This window comes from Triticum urartu, chromosome 6 (genome assembly GCF_003073215.2).
Source record: "Triticum urartu cultivar G1812 chromosome 6, Tu2.1, whole genome shotgun sequence".
NCBI classification, from domain to species: Eukaryota; Viridiplantae; Streptophyta; class Magnoliopsida; order Poales; family Poaceae; genus Triticum; species Triticum urartu.
In genome coordinates, this window is record NC_053027.1 from 43,111,181 (window position 1) to 43,131,835 (window position 20,655).

A 20,655-nucleotide genomic window follows, 5' to 3' on the forward strand; every position below is an offset into this window, starting at 1 on the left:
AGTTCATTGTCTGCAAATATCTAAAAAGATTTGAAGCTTGGGTGGGTAATGTTGCCTTCATGGGAGGGAGACACACTTTATTAGACTCTGTTGTCACCCAGATATCACTGTACCATATATCTATGTGGCTGATGAACAAAACGTTCATTGAAAGATTGGATAAGCATAGAAGAAGATTCTTCTGACAAGGGTGTAACAAGAAAAAAATATATTATCTTGTGAAATGGAGCAGAATCTGCAGATCCAAAGAGAAGGGTGGTCTGGGGATTAAGGACGTGCGCAAACAGAACATTAGTCTGATGGTAAAACGGTGGTGGAAGCTTGAAACACAAAATGGGGTGTGGAAAAACATTGTTCGTGCTCGTTACTTGCGGAATAGGACAGTAGCTAATGTTGGCCTAAGATTTTCTGACTCTCCTTGTTGGAAAGCCCTGCTAAAAGTCAAGGAAATTTATATGGCTAGTAGAAAAATTGATATCGAATCTGGAAACATTGCTAGGGTGTGGAGTGATCCTACTAACGGACTGCTTCCGTTCAAGGATCAATACCCTCAACTTTTTGATATTTGCAATACCCCTGAATGTACTATCAAACAAGTGTTTAATGTGGAAGCGGATTCCATTTTCAGACGAAGGCTCACTCCTGTTCTATTTGAACAATGGGGGGTCATTTTAGATACAGTTAACAAACTTCCTCTTACTGACAAAGAGGATTGAGTGGTTTGGAACCTGAACCAGAATGGTAAATTTAGCACCAAATCTGTTTATAAGTGGCTTGAAAAACCTCTCAATGGGTGTCATTATAAATGGATCTGGAAGGCTAAAATTCCACTCAAGATCAAAATTTTTATGTGGCAACTCTTGCAAGACGCGGTGCTGACTAGACAGGTGATGCGCCATAGGAAATGGCCTAGGAACCCTGTATGTTCATTTTATAACGAAATAGACTTCTCAGCACCTGTTCTTTACATGTTCGGTCGCTAGGGTGGTGTGGCGATCTATTGGGGGTGGCTATTGGCACCGATAAGTGTCCTGATAACTACTGGCAATTCTTTGCTTGGTGCTATTCCTTCCTTCCAGGAGGGGATAAATTCTATACGATCTGGCTCGTTCGCAATAAGGCTACTTTTGAGAAAAAGCAAATTAAGTCTTCTTTTGAATTCGTGCTCCCTATGTGCTCTTTTCTTTTATATTGGACAGGGCTGCAGAAAGGTGATGATACTGACAAGCTACGCTCAGGTGCCGAGATGATCAGGACCAGCACGATGCAGCTGACGAGGCTTTGCGCGACTGCCGCCCAGCCGATTGGAGGAGCTTGAAGAACGTTGTGGTCCCATGCTGCTTTGAAGCGGATGAAGTGGGCGTGCTGCTAGGAGGGCCATCATCTTCATAGTAGCTTTTCCTTTACGTTTATGATCTTTTGGTGTGTTGGCATGTATCTCTCTTTGGGTTTGTTGGAGCTTGGTACTCTTGAACTGTAGGTGTTATCAGGTTTTCGCCCCACAGCGTTTGGGTCGACGGCGACCGAATGGCAGTGGGTTTCCTGGTAGCTTGAACTCGCCTTACCTCTTTCCCTCCTCCTGACTCTGTATTCGGAATTGGTTGTATTTCTGTTGTTTGCAATGGAAAAGGGTAATGCCCGGTTCAAAAAATGTGTTTTAGTTCGTGTAGAAAAAGTTTGGAGTATGTTGAATGGATATTCCGGCAAGGTGCTTCCCAAGGTACTGGTCTTTAGTTATATGCAAAGTACTAAAATTATGACATGATGTGTGGCTGTACGATGCTAAATTCTGCAATACTACTGATAAAAAGGGAGCGAGGGCTCAAAGCGCTCAAATGAACCCTGCAAATAATAATATGAGTCTATGAGACTCTCACTTACCATCCCCTTCCGACTTGTGATTTCCACTTATTTATTTGAACCTTATGGTTTCCTCCTGAGTTCACCCCTTGATTATATCAGTTTTGGACAATGTGGGTTTAGATGAAGTGGCATCCCCATGCACTATGACGATCGTGAACAGCTAGTCGCACCATGTCTGATTTGATTTTTTTCATTTTGTTTATCTTGGCAGTGACTTGATTTAATTTCCACTCTAGCAACACTTGCGCTACCTAGCTGCATGAAGAAAAAAGAGGAAGGATGTGTGAGAGAGAGAGTGAGAAGGTGGTGGGTGTGAGAGACGATGGACCCGTTACTACCATATATCTGATCGAATGAGCAACCCCGCGTGAGCAGGAGCGCGGGGATGGTCAGGACACCGCCGGCAAAACCCTCGAGAAAACCCTGGTCGTACGGCCGCATGGATGGAATTGAAAGAGGCTGATTGATCGATGGGGCGGAACAGGTGCAAATGGCCAGATGAGTGGAGAGTGTGATGGATGCAGAGCTCAACTTGAACAAGAGCAGGTCGGCCAGGGTTTTTTTGTTAGAGGCTGGGATGTCGCTGGAGTAGTACACTCCTATACCTCCGTACCGAACATCTCGATGGTGCTTGCTTGCCGCCGCTGCCTTGCCACTTTGCTCGTGTGCACCACTGCCTAGTGTGCCCGCGCCACGGAGACCTCCTTCCGATCGAGTTAGTCAAGCGGATTCTAGTCTTGAAAAGAACACAGCCCTCAGCCCACCGGATTGCCTGGGTCGCGCTGGCGTCTAGCTTCCTTCCTTGCACTGCTCGGATTCCGAGCCCGATCGAGTACAGAGCGAGAAGGTCCGTCCGTTGCCCAACATGCATCATCGTCCATGGGCTCGCTAGTGCTAGTATATATAAAAGGCTTTCGCTACGCAACAAAATCTCCAAGAGAGGCCATCGCGAGCAACCAACCTTCTCGGCGAGAACACGTCGCGCGAGACCTGCTCGTAAATCAATCGATCGGCCCCTCGCCCGACGACCAAGAACATGGAGGCGAGGCAGCATGCCGGCGGCGGCGCGGCCCCGTGCGCCAACGGCTGCGGGTTCTTCGGCGACGGCGCGGCCACAAACGATCTCTGCTCCAACTGCTACAAGGAACGGCAGCAGCTGCTGGACCTCATGGCCTTTGACGCCGCCGTCATGTCCGGCCTGAGGTCGCTGAAGCTGGCGAAAGCTGGAGGCGAGGAGAAGACGCCCGAGAAGACGGCGGGGGCTACGAAGAACCGATGCAATGCGTGCCAGCAAAAGGTGGGCCTGCTGGGATTTGTGTGCCGGTGGTGGGCCACGGCCACCTGCTGCGGCGCGCACCGCCATGCCGACGCACACGTCTGCTTCTTCGACTACATGGCAGCCGGCCGCGAGCAGGTCACGCGCAAGAACCCGCTTCTCGTCGCGCCCAAGATGTCCAGGATTTCTTGTTTTTAATGAAAAGAAGGTTAAACTCTGCATCAATCGATGCATGCAATCATCATTATTAAATATTTCATAAAGATCTGAAAAGATCATACATTAATTCACTCCAAGTCACTACCCATCCTTACAAACTCGATAATATGGAGTGCTCTCACTCCCCATATATAAAACCGGTGTCATCGTCAATCCATCCACATAACGTATCGGAACCAACAGTCGGTGCAAAAAATCTAAAACGCACACGTTTTAGAAACCGTCATCAGCATCGGGCCACTGACTCATCTTCAGAAAAGAGATCCGCATCATCCTTATGAGTCCGGACATCGAGGATTTGAATGCTTGCTTCTACCCATGATATGTACCTCACGCTGTGCTGACTCTTGCAGGAGACGCCCTAGAGATGAACTGTGGAATTAGTATGTGTTTGATTGCGTCTCCCTTGTTTCTACCTTTGTGGCGAGGAGGCTGTGTGTAATAACTAGCTAAACGATGGGCCTGTATTTTTTCCATCAAGTTAAATTCATATAAATATCCATTACGTTCTTCGCAAGTTGATACGCATCATGCATTGGGATGATAAACTGCCCGAATCTCTCATCCGATCTAACTCCTATGCCATTTGATTAATCAAACCAAAAAATGAAAATAAAAAATCCCATTAGTCTGCGCAAAATCCAACAGGGTAACAGTTAGATCGATGAGATTTAGTTATTTCTCATTTAGATGAGAGCTAGCCATGCTCTAAATTACCAACTTTGGCTGGTCAATCAGTCCACCACATCCGGATCCAATCGGCAGATTCCGGAAGAATTATGAGGTGCTACAACGGCAAAAGAAATGCGTCTCGATGGCCTTGTGCAGCGAAACGACTCTTTCGCGGTCGATCGCTGCAGCGAGCGAATCTTTTCTTACGGCAACATCAGCGAAGGAAGTAGGACCCACCAGGTGGGATTGATGAACCAAGTCAAAAGTCTGGCTCCGTGAAATCAGTTGATGGGGCCCACTGTCTCCTACCATAAATCTCTCTGGCCCCGTGATTTCAACCGGTGGGGGGCCCGCTGCGTCATTTAATTAACCCTCACCCAGATTTGTTTAAGGAAACTTGACTTTGTTTAGACTGCTGTCCGAAATCGGGCGTTGGAACGAGCGCGCGCGGAATAGCCATGCAGATGGGCGTGTCTCCTTTCCTTGTGAGAGGCCGTAAATAATCGATCCATCCGATCCGAGCATCAGTCGCTGGCTGGATTTGCATCCATGCTTGGGCCAGCCTTTGCGCGCAAGTGCTCCATCCGTAGCTCTTCATCCTTGAAATCCACATGCATGACATGCAGCGAACCACACACTACATCTGCTGCGCTTGCCTGCTAGCAGGAGAAACTACTCCCTCTCTACAGAAATATAAGAGCAAAATACTTTTGTATTTCTTTATAAAGGGAGTAATTACTAATGTTGCAACAACAACAACAACAACAACAACAACAACAACAACAACAACAACAAACTGTAACACAGCGTGCAACTGTAAAATAGCTTTAATAAGCCCCCGCGACGTCCCCGCTCGGGTGACACGGGAGGAGCTCCAAACCTAGCCACCAGGTCCGGCCGTACCTCCCTCCCCCCCCTTTGTTTGCGCGGGAGGAAGCTGCCGGGCTAAGCCAGGGCGGCCGATGTCGATGGCGCAGGCCCTCTTCCCTCTCGCATCGGTGGTCAGGTGGTGCAGGACAACCAAGGGCGCGTGGGGCAACCCCAGATTTGGGTCGCGACAGAGCGGCGGCTTGCTACCGGCGATGGCGCTCGACGGCAACGTGGTGTTGAGTGGTTGCGGCGAAGCTGGGAGGGCTGGTGGTGTTGCACGAGGAAGTGCAGTGCGGGATGGTCTGTGACTAGATCCAACTGGATTTGGCTCCAGTGGCCCGGCGTGTGGCGCAGAGGAGGCGGCCGCCCGGCGGGGTTCTCGGCTATGAGATGGATCACGTCGGCGGGTGATGGCCTCTCACGCTGGTAGTGGCCGTCAGGTGGCGCTGCTGTCCACGGTGGCTAGGCGGTGGCGCTGCTTGATACGTCTCCGCCGTATCTATTTTTCCAAACACTTTTGCCCTTTGTTTGGACTCTAAGTCGCATGATTTGAATGGAACTAACCCGGACTGACGCTGTTTTCAGCAGAATTGTCATGGTGTTATTTTTGTGCAGAAATAAAAGTTCTCGGAATGACCTGAAAATCATTATTTTGGAATATATAAAAAATACTGGAAGGAAGATCCACGTCAGGGGGCCTCCACCTGTCCACGAGGGTGGGGACGCGCCCTACCCCCTGGGCGCGCCCCCTGCCTCGCAGGCCCCCTGACGCTCCACCGACCTCAACCCTGAGTCCATATATTCACTTTCGGGGAGAAAAAACCAGGGAGAAAGAATCATCGCGTTTTACGATACGGAGCCGTCGCCAAGCCCTAAACTCTCTCGGGAGGGCTGACCTGAAGTCCGTTCGGGGCTCCGGAGAGGGGAATCTGTCGCCATCGTCATCATCAACCATCCTCCTTCACCAATTTCATGATGCTCACCGCCGTGCGTGAGTAATTTCATCGTAGGCTTGCTGAACGGTGATGGGTTGGATGAGATTTATCATGTAATCGAGTTAGTTTTGTTAGGGTTTGATCCCTAGTATCCACTATGTTCTGAGATTGATGTTGCTATGACTTTGCTATGCTTAATGCTTGTCACTAGGGCCCGAGTGCCATGATTTCAGATCTGAACCTATTATGTTTTCATCAATATATGAGAGTTCTTGATCCTATCTTGCAAGTCTATAGTCACCTATTAAGTGGTATGATCCGTTAACCCCGAAGTGACAATAAACGGGATACTTAACGGTGGTGACCGTAGTTTGAGAAGTTCATGTATTGACTATGTGTTAATGCTTTGGTTGGGTACTCTATTAAAAGGAGGCCTTAATATCCCTTGGTTTCCGCTAGGACCCCGCTGCCACGGTACTCTATTAAAAAATGTCATGCAAGTTCTTTTCCATAAGCACGTATGACTATATTCAGAATACATGCCTACATTATATTGATGAACTCGAGCTAGTTCTGTGTCACCCTAGGTTATGACTGTTACATGATTGATCGCATCTGACATAATTCTCTATCACCGATCCATTGCCTACGAGCTTTCCAGATATTGTTCTCTACTCATTTACTTTTTCGTTGCTATTTTTACCATCACTATAAAACCCAAAAATATTACTTTTGCTACCGTTACCACTACTATCATATTACTTTGCTACTAAATACTTTGCTACAGTTATTAAGTTTCCAGGTGTTGTTGAATTGACAACTCAGCTGCTAATACTTGAGAATATTCTTTGGCTCCCCTTGTGTCGAATCAATAAATTTGGGTTGAATACTTTACCCTCGAAAACTGTTGCGATCCCCTATATTTGTGGGTTATCAAGACTATTTTATGGCGCCGTTGCCGGGGAGCATAGTCTATTCCTTGAGTCACTTGGGATTTATATCTGCTTATCATTATGAAGAACTTGAAAGATCCAAGAATTAAGATTTATCCCTCAACTACGAGGGAAGGTAAGGAACTGCCATCTAGCTCTGCACTAGATTCACCTTCTGTTTTGAGTAAGCTTGCGACACCTAAACCTACTTCTGCTATTAATTCTGATATGCGCATGTTATTGATGATGCCACTTCTGCTATGCATGATACTGCTACCTCTTGAGCACTGCGTTGGATTTCCCCGAAGAGGAAGGGATGATGCAGCAAAGTAGCATAAGTATTTTACTCTGTTTTTGAGAACCAAGGTATGAATCCAGTAGGAGGCTACGCTCGAGTCCCTCGTACCTACACAAAAACAATAGCTCAATGAAACCAACGCGCTTAGGGGTTGTCAATCCCTTCACGGTCACTTACGAAAGTGAGATCTGATAGAGATGATAAATAATATTTTTTTGGTATTTTTGGTATAGAGATGCAAACTAAATAAAGTAAAAGCAAAGCAATAGTAAAGTGATGGAGATTGATATGATGAGAAAGAGACCTGGGGGCCATAGGTTTCACTAGTGGCTTCTCTGAAGAGCATAAGTATTCTACGATGGGTGACCAAATTACTGTTGAGCAATTGACAGAATTGAGCATAGTTATGAGAATATCTAAGTATGATCATGTATATAGGCATCACGCCCGAGACAAGTAGACTGAAACGATTCTGCATCTACTACTATTACTCCACTCATCGATCGCTATCCAGCATGCATCTAGAGTATTAAGTTAAAAACAGAGTAACGACTTAAGCAAGAGGACATGATGTAGAGGGATAGTTTCATGCAATATGATAAAAATCCCATCTTGTTATCCTCGATGGCAACAATACAATACGTGCCTTGCTACCCGTTCTGTCACTGGGAAAGGACACCGCAATATTGAACCCAAAGCTAAGCACTTCTCCCATGACAAGAACAACCAATCTAGTAGGCCAAACCAAACTGATAATTCAAAGAGACTTGCAAAGATAACCAATCATACATAAAAGAATTCGGACAAGATTCAAATATTATTCATAGATAGACTTGATCATAAACCCACAATTCGTCGGTCTCAACAAACACACCACAAAAAGAAGATTACATCGAATAGATCTCCGCGAGAGAGGGGGAGAACATTGTATTGAGATCCAAAAAGAGAGAAGAAGCCATCTAGCTACTAGCTATGGACCCGTAGGTTTGAAGTAAACTACTCACACTTCATCGGAGGGGCTTGGATGATGATGTAGAAGCCCTCCGTGATCGATGCCTCCTTCGGCGGAGCTCCGCAACAGGCCCCAAGATGGGATCTCGTGGATACAGAAAGTTGCGGCGGTGGAATTAGGTTTTTGGCTCCGTCCCCGATTGTTTGGGGGTACGTGGATATATATAGGAAAAAGAAGTACGTTTTTGAAGGTTTCATTCCGTTTGGACTCGGTTTGATATTCCTTTTCTTCGAAACCCTAAAACAGGCAAAAAACAACATTTCTGGGCTGGGCCTCCCGTTAATAGGTTAGTCCCAAAAATAATATAAAAGTGGAAAATAAAGCCCAATAATATCTAAAACAGTAGATAATATAGCATGGAGCAATCAAAAATTATAGATACGTTGGAGACGTATCAAATACTTATGATGAAACTACTTATATGCTTGATACTACTTTGCCACTTGGTGAATTTCTTGATGAACAACTTGCTAGGGCTAGAGAGACTGAACTTATTGAAACTGATAATATTGATGAGAGTGATGATGAAGATTCTCCTCTTAGATATGACTTACATGTTCTGCCTGAGGGCTATGTTATGGATGAAGAAACTGCTAGAGACTTTCTTACTTGCAATGATAGGAGTGATCTTAAGAAATTATTAGCTAAGCTAAAACAAAAGATTCTGAATGCTAGAATGAAATATGATCCTGCTTATGCTACTTCACCTATCTTTGATACTGATAAAGATTGTGAATTCTCTGTCGACCCTGAGATAATTACTTTGGTTGAATCTGATCCTTTTTATGGCTATGCATATGAAATTGTTGTGGCACATCTTACTAAATTAAATGATATAGCTACCCTATTCACTAATGATGAGAGAACATACTACTTTTATATCCTTAAATTATTACCGTTCTCATTAAAGGGTGACACTAAGATATGGCTTAATTCTCTTGATCCTGCTTGTGTGCGTAGTCCCGAGGATATGATTTATTACTTCTCTGCTAAATATTTCCCCGCTCATAAGAAACATCTGCTTTAAGGGAAATATATAATTTTGTGCAAATTGAAGAAGAGTCTCCCACAAGCTTAGGGGAGGCTTCTCCAGTTACTTAATGCTTTGCCTGATCATCCTCTTAAGAAAAATGAGATACTTGATATCTTTTATAATGGACTAACCGATGATTCCAGAGACCACCTGGATAGTTGTGCTGGTTGTGTTTTCAGGGCTTCCAGAGTCTCCTACTAAGTTTGCTAGCCAATGCTTAGATGTGTTTGATAACTTTATGGTTAAACAAGAAAACTTCAATGCTTATTTTGGTAGAGAATTAAAACGCAATGCTTATATGATATAACACTTGAGTGATTATATGGCTAATGTTAAGGGTGAACTAAAACTTATTAGTAAACATGCTTCTATGGTAACCACTCAAGTAGAACAAGTACTTAAAGTTAAGAATGATTTGCTCAATGAATTAAATAATAAGAATGATTTTGCTATTAGAGTGGCTAGTAGAACTGGTAAAATGACTCAGGAACCTTTGTATCCTGAAGGCCATCCTAAGAGAATTGAGAAAGATTCTTAGAGAACTAATATTGATGCGCTTAGTCCTTCTAAAAGAAAGAAAAAGAAAAATGATAGTACTTTGCATGCTTCTAGTGAACCTGTTGTTGACACACCTGAGAATCCCAATGATATTTCTATTTCTAATGCTGAAACACAATCTGCTAATGAACATGAACCGAGTGATAATGCTAATATCGATGTTCATGTTGATGCTCAACCTAGCAATGATAATGATGTAGAGATTGAACCTGATATTGACCTTGATAACCCACAATCAAATAATCAACATTATGATAAGAGAGACTTTGTTGCTAGGAAGCATGGTAAGGAAAGAGAACCATGGGTTCAGAAACCCATGCCTTTTCCTCCTAAACCATCTAAGAAAAAGGATGATGAGGATTTTGAGAGGTTTGCTGAAATGATTAGACCTATCTTTTTGCGTATACGATTAACTGATATGCTCAAAATGAATCGTTATGCTAACTATACGAAAGAAATTGTTACAAATAAAAGAAAGATACCGGAGGCTGAAATTTCCACCATGCTTGCTAATTACACTTTTAGGGGTGGAATACCAAAGAAGTTAGGAGATCCAGGAGTACCCACTATACCTTGCTCCATTAAAAAAAACTATGTTAAAACTGCTTTATGTGATCTTGGAGCCGGTGTTAAGGTTATACCTCTCTTTTTATATCGTAGACTTGATTTGAATAAGTTGAGACCTACTAAAATATCTTTGCAAATGGCTGACAAATCAATTGATATACCTGTCGGTATTTGTGAGGATGTGCCTGTTGTGGTTGCAAACGTTACTATTTTAACGGACTTTATTATTCTTGATAATCCCGAGGACAATAATATGTCTATTATTCTTGGAAGACCTTTTTTGAATACTGCAGGGGCTGTCATTGATTGCACCAAAGGCAATGTCAGTTTCATGTTAATGGTAATGAGCATACGGTACTGTTCCGCGAAAAAGAAACGTCCCCTGGGCAGGGGTATTTCCTAATGCGCAACGGCAATAAAATGAAGTGTGGGCGTGCCAATATACATTTGTATACAAATAAATAAAAGAGGCACACAAGATCGGGGAACTCTGTATTTCATTAATTCTTTTGGAGAATTACATCAAATGGTTCCCAAAAAAGTACATCATGTTTCTCTATGCAATCTGACTAAGTTTAGCGACTGTGTAGCTTCAGGTTCCCGGAGCCTTGGAAGACGATCCGGTTAATTACATCCACAAGATGCATCTTGTAGAAAACCTCCGATTAAGCTGCTCTTGATGGTCGTTGTCTTCAAGCATGTGTGAATTGTTCTCCAAACGTGCATGAACAGTGCAAACATGTATTCTACCAAAGCCTCGTCGGTCCATGGTGAATGTCATCTAGGACCGCTGGTGGCGGGATTTTTGATGAAGTCTATAAGCGAGAAGTGTTCGGCCTCGTCGGCACAAAACAAATAAAAGTCCAACCTTGTCGGCTTGGACCCTTTTCCGGACTCGTCGGTCGCGGAATGCAATTGGGACAGTTGGGGAACGTAGCAGAAATTCAAAATTTCCTACGTGTCACCAAGATCTATCTATGGAGAGACTAGCAACGAGGGGAAGGAGAGTGCATCTACATACCCTTGTAGATCGCTAAGAGGAAGCGTTCAAGTGAACGGGGTTGATGGAGTCGTACTCGTCGTGATCCAAATCACCGATGACCAAGTGCCGAACGGACGGCACCTCCACGTTCAACACACGTACAGCCCGGTGACGTCTCCCACGCCTTGATCCAGCAAGGAGAGAGGGAGAGGTTGAGGAAGACCCCATCCAGCAGCAGCACAATGGCGTGGTGGTGGTGGAGGAGCGTGGCAATCCTGCAGGGCTTCGCCAAGCACCGCAGAAGAGGAGGAAGAGAGAGGGAGGGCTGCACCAAGAGGTGAGATCAAATCGCGTGTGTTATGGGCAGCCCTAGGCCTCATATATATAGGGAAGGGGAGGGGCTACGCCCCCTCTAGGGTTCCCACCCCTAGGGGGCGGCAGCCCTAGATGGGGATCAAGGGTGGCGGCCAAGAGGGGAAGAGAGGGAGGCGCCCCTAGGGTGGGCCTTAAGGCCCATCTGGACCTAGGGTTTGCCCCCTCTCACTCTCCCTGCGCCTTGGGCCCTTGTGGGAGGCGCACCAGCCCACTAAGGGGCTGGTCCCTCACCACTCTTAGCCCATGCAAGCCTCCGGGGTTGGTGGCCCCACTTGGTGGACCCCCGGGACCCTCCCGGTGGTCCCGGTACGTTACCGATAAACCCCGAAACTCTTCCGGTGACCAAAACAGGACTTCCCATATATAAATCTTTACCTCCGGACCATTCCGGAACTCCTCGTGACGTCCGAGATCTCATGCGGGACTCCAAACAACATTCGGTAACCACATACAAACTTCCTTTATAACCCTAGCGTCATCGAACCTTAAGTGTGTAGACCCTACGGGTTCGGGAGACATGCAGAGATGACCGAGACGTTCTCCGGTCAATAACCAAAAGCGGGATCTGGATACCCATGTTGGCTCCCACATGTTCCACGATGATCTCATCGGATGAACCACGATGTCAAGGACTTAATCAATACCGTATACAATTCCCTTTGTCTAGCGGTACGATACTTGCCCGAGATTCGATCGTCGGTATCCCTATACCTTGTTCAATTTCGTTACCGGCAAGTCTCTTTACTCGTTCCGTAACACATCATCCCGTGATCAACTCCTTGATCACATTGTGCACATTATGATGATGTCCTACCGAGTGGGCCCAGAGATACCTCTCCGCTTACACGGAGTGACAAATCCCAGTCTCGATTCGTGCCAACCCAACAGACACTTTCGGAGATACCTGTAGTGCACCTTTATAGTCACCCAGTTACGTTGTGATGTTTGGTACACCCAAAGCATTCCTACGGTATCCGGGAGTTGCACAATCTCATGGTCTAAGGAAATGATACTTGACATTAGAAAAGCTTTAGCATACGAACTACACGATCTTTGTGCTAGGCTTAGGATTGGGTCTTGTCCATCACATCATTCTCCTAATGATGTGATCCCGTTATCAATGACATCCAATGTCCATGGTCAGGAAACCGTAACCATCAATTGATCAACGAGCTAGTCAACTAGAGGCTTACTAGGGACATGGTGTTGTCTATGTATCCACACATGTATCTGAGTTTCCTATCAATACAATTATAGCATGGATAATAAACGATTATCATGAACAAGGAAATATAATAATAACTAATTTATTATTGCCTCTAGGGCATATTTCCAACAGTCTCCCACTTGCACTAGAGTCAATAATCTAGTTCACATCGCCATGTGATTAACACTCACAGGTCACATCGCCATGTAACCAACATCCAAAGAGTTTACTAGTCAATAATCTAGTTCACGTCACTATGTGATTAACACTCAATGAGTTCTGGGTTTGATCATGTTGCTTGTGAGAGAGGTTTTAGTCAACGGGTCTGAACCTTTCAGATCCGTGTGTGCTTTACAAATCTTTATGTCATCTCCTAGATGCAGCTACCACGCTCTATTTGGAGCCATTTCAAATAACTGTTCTACTTGGAGTTATTCTAAATTGTTGCTCCATTATACGTATCCGGTATCTCTACTCAGAGCTATCCGGATAGGTGTTAAGCTTGCATCGTCGTAACTCTTTACGTCGAACTCTTTATCACCTCCATAACCGAGAAAATTCCTTAGTCCACTAGTTACTAAGGATAACTTTGACCGTTGTACTGTGATCCATTCTTGGATCACTCTTGTACCCCTTGACTGACTCATGGCAAGGCACACTTCAGGTGCGGTATGCAGCATAGCATACTGTTGAGCCTACGTCTTAAGAATAGGGGACGACCTTCGTCCTTTCTCTCTATTCTGCCGTGGTCGAGCTTTAAGTCTTAACTTCGTACCTTACAACTCAGGCAAGAACTCCTTCTTTGACTGATCCATCTTGAACACCTTCAAGATCATGTCAAGGTATGTGCTCATTTGAAAGTACCATTAAGTGTTTTGATCTATCCTTATAGATCTTGATGCTCAATGTTCAAGTAGCTTAATCCAGGCTTTCCATTGAAAAACACTTTTCAAATAACCCTATATGCTTTCCAGAAATTCTACGTCATTCTGATCAACAATATGTCGACAAGATATACTCATCAGAAATTCTATAGTGCTCCCACTCACTTCTTTGGAAATACAAGTTTCTCATAAACTTTGTATCAACCCAAAATCTTTGATCATCATCAAAGCATACATTCCAACTCCGAGATGCTTACTCCAGTCCTCAGAAGGATTGCTGGAGCTTTGCATACTTATTAACATCTTTCAGGATTGACAAAACCTTCCGGTTGTATCACATACAACCTTTCCTCAAGAAAATCGTCGAGGAAACAATGTTTTTACATCCTATCTGCAAGATTTCATAAATAATGAAGTGACTGCTAATATAATTCCAACAGACTCTTAGCATCGCTACGAGTGAGAAAGTCTCATCGTAGTCAACTCCTTGAACTTGTCGAAAAACAACTTAACGACAAGTCGAGCTTTCTTAATGGTGACATTTACCATCATTGTCCGTCTTCCTTTTAAAAAACCATCTGTACTCAACAGCCTTACGACCATCGAGCCGTTCTGCCAAAGTCTACACTTTGTTTTCATATATGGATCCTCTCTCGGATTGTATGGCCTCGAGCCATATATCGGAATCCGGGCCCACCATCGCTTTTCCATAGCTCGTAGGTTCATTGTTGTCTAGCAACATGACTTCCTAGACAGGATTACGTACCACTCTGAAGTAGTACGCATCCTTGTCATCCTACGAGGTCTGGGAGTGACTTGATCCGAAGTCTCATGATCAATATCATAAGCTTCCACTTCAATTGGTGTAGGTGCCACAGGAACAACTCTTTGTGCCCTGCTATACACTAGTTGAAGTGACGGTTCAATAACCTCATCAAGTCTCCACCATCCTCCCACTCAATTCTTTCGAGAGAAACTTTTCCTCGAGAAAGGACCCGATTCTTGAAACAATCCCTTATTGCTTTCGAATCTGAGACAGGAAGTATACCCTACTGTTTTGGGTGTCCTATGAAGATGCATTTATCCGCTTTGGGTTTGAGCTTATCAGCCTGAAACTTTTTCACATAAGCGTTGCAGCCCCAAACTTTTAAGAAATGACAGCTTAGGTTTCTCTAAACCATAGTTCATACGGTGTCATCTCATCGGAATTACGTGGTGCCCTATTTAAAGTGAATGTGGTTGTCTCTAATGCCTAACCCATAAACTATCGTGGTAATTCGATAAGAAACATCATGGTATGCATCATATCCAATAGGGTGAAGTTATGATGTTCGGACACACCATCACACTATGGTGTTCCAGGCTGTATCAGTTGTGAAACAATTTCCACAATCTCTTAATTCTGTGCCAAACTCGTAATTCAGATATTCATCTCTATGATCATATCATAGATCTTTTATCCTCTTGTCACGACGATCTTTCAACTTCACCCTGAAATTACTTGAACCTTCCAATAATTCAGACGCATGATTCATCAAGTAAATATACTCAACATCTACTCAAATCATCTGTGAAGTAAAAACATAACGATATCCACTACATGCCTCAGCACTCATTGGACTGCACACATCAAAATGTATTACTTCCAACAAGTTGCTTTCCAGTTCCATTTTACTGAAACCGAGGCTTTCATTCATCTTGCCCATGTGGTATGATTTGCATGTCTCAAGTGATTCAAAATCAAGTGAGTTCAAACGGTCCATTTGCATGGAGTTTCTTCATGCATATACACCAATAGACATGGTTCGCATGTCTCAAACTTTTCAAAACGAGTGAGCCCAAAGATCCATCAACATGGAGCTTCTTCATGCGTTTTATACCGATATGACTTTAGTGGCAGTGCCACAAGTAGGTGGTATTACTATCTTTTGGCATGAACATGTGTATCACTACGATCGAGATTCAATAAACCATTCATCTTAGGTGTAAGACCACTGGAGGTATTATTCAAATAAACAGAGTAACCATTATTCTCCTTAAATGAATAACCGTATTGCGATAGACATAATCCAATCATGTCTATGCTCAACGCAAACACCAATCTCGATGATAGAGGGAGCGCACGATATTTGATCAACCTCGGAAATACTTCCAACAAATATCGTCATCTCACCTTTAGCTAGTCTCTGTTTATTCCGTAGCTTTTATTTCGAGTTACTAACAATTAGCAACCAAACCGGTATCTAATACCCTGGTGCTACTAGGAGTACTAGTAAAGTACACATCAACACAATGTATATCCAATATACTTCTATCGACCTTGCCAGCCTTCTAATCTACCAAGTGTCTAGGGTAATTCTACTCCAGTGGCTGTTCCCCTTATTACAGAAGCACTTAGTCTCGGGTTTGGGTTCAACCTTGGGTTTCTTCACTAGAGCAGCAGCTGAATTGCCGTTTCATGAAGTATCCCTTCTTGCCCTTGCCCTTCTTGAAACTAGTGGTTTCGCCAACCATCAACAATTGATGCTCCTTCTTGATTTCTACTTTTGCGGTGTCAAACATCGCGAATATCTCAAGGATCATCATATATGTCCCTGATATATTATAGTTCATCACGAAGCTCTAGCAGCTTGGTGGTAATGACTTCGGAGAAACATCACTATCTCATTTGGAAGATCAACTCCCACTTGATTCAAATGATTGTTGTACTCAGACAATCTGAGCACAAGATCAACAAATGAGCTTTTCTCCCTTAGTTTGCAGGCTAAGAAAATCGTCGGAGGTCTCATACCTCTTGACGTGGGCACAAGCCTGAAATCCCAATTTCAGCCCTCGAAACATCTCATATGTCTCGTGACGTTTCAAAACGTCTTTGGTGCCTCAACTCTAAACCATTTAACTGAACTATCACGTAGTTATCAAAACGTGTATGTCAGATGTTCGCAACATCCACAGACAACGTTCGAGGTTCAACACACTGAGCGATGCATTAAGGACATAAGCCTTCCAAGAAGCAATGAGGACAATCCTTAGTTTACGGACCTAGTCCGCATAATTGCTAATATCAACTTTCAACTAATTTTTCTATAGGAACATATCTAAACAGTAGAACTATAGCGTGAGCTACGACATAATTTGCAAAATCCTTTTGACTATGTTCAGGATAATTAAGTTCATCTTATGAACTCCCACTCAGATAGACATCCCTCTAGTCATCTAAGTGATTACATGATCCGAGTCAACTAGGCCGTGTCCGATCATCACGTGAGACGGACTAGTTAACGTCGGTGAACATCTTCATGTTGATCGTATCTGCTATACGACTCATGCTCGACCTTTCGGTCTTCTGTGTTCCGAGGCCATGTGTGTACATGCTAGGCTCGTCAAGTTAACCCTAAGTGTTTTGCATGTGTAAAACTGTCTTACACCCGTTGTATGTGAACGTAAGGATCTATCACACCCGATCATCACGTGGTGCTTCGAAACGACGAACTGTAGTAATGGTGCACAGTTAGGGGAGAACACTTCTTGAAATTTTTGTAAGGGATCATCTTATTTACTACCGTCGTCCTAAGTAAACAAGATGTATAAACATGATAAACATCACATGCAATCAAATAGTGACATGATATGGCCAATATCATATTGCTCCTTTCGATCTCCATCTTCGGGGCTCCATGATCATCATTGTCACCGGCATGACACCATGATCTCCATCATCATGATCTCCATCATCGTGTCTTCTTGAAGTTGTCACGTCATCTATTACTTCTACTACTACAGCTAACGGTTAGCAATAAAGTAAAGTAATTACATGACGTTTATGTTGACAGGCAGGTCATAAATAAATAAAGACAACTCCTATGGCTCCTGCCGGTTGTCATACTCATCGACATGCAAGTCGTGATTCCTATTACAAGAACATGATCAATCTCATACATCACATATATAATTCATCACATCCTTTGGCCATATCACATCACATAGCATACCCTGCAAAAACAAGTTAGACGTCCTCTAATTGTTGTTTGCATGTTTTACGTGGCTGCTATGGGTTTCTAGCAAGAACGTTTCTTACCTACGCAAAACCACAACGTGATATGCCAATTGCTATTTACCCTTCATAAGGACCCTTTTCATCGAATCCGATCCGACTAAAGTGGGAGAGACAGACACCCGCTAGCCACCTTATGCAACTAGTGCATGTTTGTCGGTGGAACCGGTCTCACGTAAGAGTACGTGTAAGGTTGGTCCGGGCCGCTTCATCCCACGATGCCGCTGAATCAAGATAAGACTAGTAACGGCAAGCATATTGAACAAAATCAACGCCCACAACTACTTTGTGTTCTACTCGTGCATAGAATCTACGCAATAGACCTAGCTCATGATGCCACTGTTGGGAAAGGTAGCAGAAATTCAAAATTTCCTACGTGTCACCAAAATCTATCTATGGAGAGACTAGCAACGAGGGGAAGGAGAGTGCATCTACATACCCTTGTAGATCGCTAAGCGGAAGCGTTCAAGTGAACAGGGTTGATGGAGTCGTACTCGTCGTGATCCAAATCACCGATGACCAAGTGCCGAACGGACGGCACCTCCGCGTTCAACACACGTACAGCCCGGTGACGTCTCCCACGCCTTGATCCAGCAAGGAGAGAGGGAGAGGTTGAGGAAGACTCCATCCAGCAGCAGCACAACGGCGTGGTGGTGGTGGAGGAGCGTGGCAATCCTGCAGGGCTTCGCCAAGCACCGCAGAAGAGGAGGAAGAGAGAGGGAGGGCTGCACCAAGAGGTGAGATCAAATCGCGTGTGTTATGGGCAGCCCTAGGCCTCATATATATAGGGAAGGGGAGGGGCTGCGCCCCCTCTAGGGTTCCCATCCCTAGGGGGCGGCAGCCCTAGATGGGGATCAAGGGTGGCGGCCAAGAGGGGAAGAGAGGGAGGCGCCCCTAGGGTGGGCCTTAAGGCCCATCTGGACCTAGGGTTTGCCCCCTCTCACTCTCCCTGCGCCTTGGGCCCTTGTGGGAGGTGCACCAGCCCACTAAGGGGCTGGTCCCTCACCACTCTTAGCCCATGCAAGCCTCCGGGGTTGGTGGTCCCACTTGGTGGACCCCCGGAACCCTCCCGGTGGTCCCGGTACGTTACCGATAAACCCCGAAACTCTTCCGGTGACCAAAATAGGACTTCCCATATATAAATCTTTACCTCCGGACCATTCCGGAACTCCTCGTGACGTCTGGGATCTCATCCGGGACTCCGAACAACATTCGGTAACCACATACAAACTTCCTTTATAACCCTAGCGTCATCGAACCTTAAGTGTGTAGACCATACGGGTTCGGGAGACATGCAGACATGACCGAGACGTTCTCCGGTCAATAACCAACAGCGGGATCTGGATACCCATGTTGGCTCCCACATTTTCCATGATGATCTCATCGGATGAACCACGATGTCAAGGACTTAATCAATCCCGTATACAATTCTCTTTGTCTAGCGGTACGATACTTGCCCGAGATTCGATCGTCGGTATCCCTATACCTTGTTCAATCTCGTTACCGGCAAGTCTCTTTACTCGTTCCGTAACACATCATCCCGTGATCAACTCCTTGATCACATTGTGCACATTATGATGATGTCCTACCGAGTGGGCCCAGAGATACCTCTCCGCTTACACGGAGTGACAAATCCCAGTCTCGATTCGTGCCAACCCAATAGACACTTTCGGAGATACCTGTAGTGCACCTTTATAGTCACCCAGTTACGTTGTGACGTTTGGTACACCTAAAGCATTCCTACGGTATCCGGGAGTTGCACAATCTCATGGTCTAAGGAAATGATACTTGACATTAGAAAAGCTTTAGCATACGAACTACACGATCTTTGTGCTAGGCTTAGGATTGGGTCTTGTCCATCACATCATTCTCCTAATGATGTGATCCGGTTATCAATGACATCCAATGTCCATGGTCAGGAAACCATAACCATCAATTGATCAACGAGCTAGTCAACTAGAGGCTTACTAGAGACATGGTGTTGTCTATGTATCCACACATGTATCTGAGTTTCCTATCAATACAATTATAGCATGGATAATAAACGATGATCATGAACAAGAAAATATAATAATAACTAATTTATTATTGCCTCTAGGGCATATTTCCAACAGGGACTTCATAGCAAATCACAAGCGCCATACACTGTTGCGTATTAATTCATAACTGTCAACTACAAGTAGCATGTTGTTGCACCATGCGTGCACGCATGGGATGGCAAGGCTTTGAGTATGAGAGGCACACCATAAATCATCATGATGGCGAGTGCCAACGTTTGCACCAAATTTATGAGGGTTGCTCCACACGACCAAGCACCACTCTGAGCTTTACTAATTCTAGTACTAAATTGCTACACCTATTCTCTGGACGTAACTCATAAAAAAAATGTTGTTCTCTGTATCTCTGAGCATTTGAGCCCAAACTTTTAGAGACGCTTCTTTGATAACTTAACTTGTTCTACAAAATTCTCAAGCTTTGTCGCCGAACAAATCAGCCTACACAAAATCATCAATCGGGCATACTAATTTGCTTCGCCCGACATTAAGATCTGACTTGTGCGCACTGCTACGCCTATTATATTGCCTCAAAAATCCTAAAAAAATATTACTGAACATATCCGAGGATCTTTGGATTGCCTAAAAAAAATTCAGATCAGAACTCTTTCAGATTTGGCCGGCATGATGTTTCTGAAGCTGGCTGTACCACCAAGCACATATCGTGTTTTCTGCAATTTTTGTCTGGCCTTCCTCTCGGCCGAATGACCTAAAATTTTAACACGACATCAACGTGTGTGACTTCTGCACCTGTAAAAAATTTGAGCTTCATACTCATCATGGAACGTCCGAAAATAATTTCGGAGTGCACCTATGTCAGCCCTGTAATTTCTGTCGAATCTAACTCTTAACATAAATTGCTTT

The 20,655-nt window shown here is 44.4% G+C and overlaps 1 protein-coding gene across 1 annotated transcript; it reads left to right on the forward strand.

The window, feature by feature from the left end:
* Positions 1-2,899: 2,899 nt before the first annotated feature.
* On the forward strand, positions 2,900-3,337 carry LOC125512248 (zinc finger A20 and AN1 domain-containing stress-associated protein 10-like). Its single transcript, XM_048677344.1, has one exon. It carries the CDS (start codon positions 2,900-2,902, stop codon positions 3,335-3,337), a length of 438 nt encoding a protein of 145 aa, XP_048533301.1.
* The last annotated feature ends 17,318 nt before the right edge of the window (positions 3,338-20,655 follow it).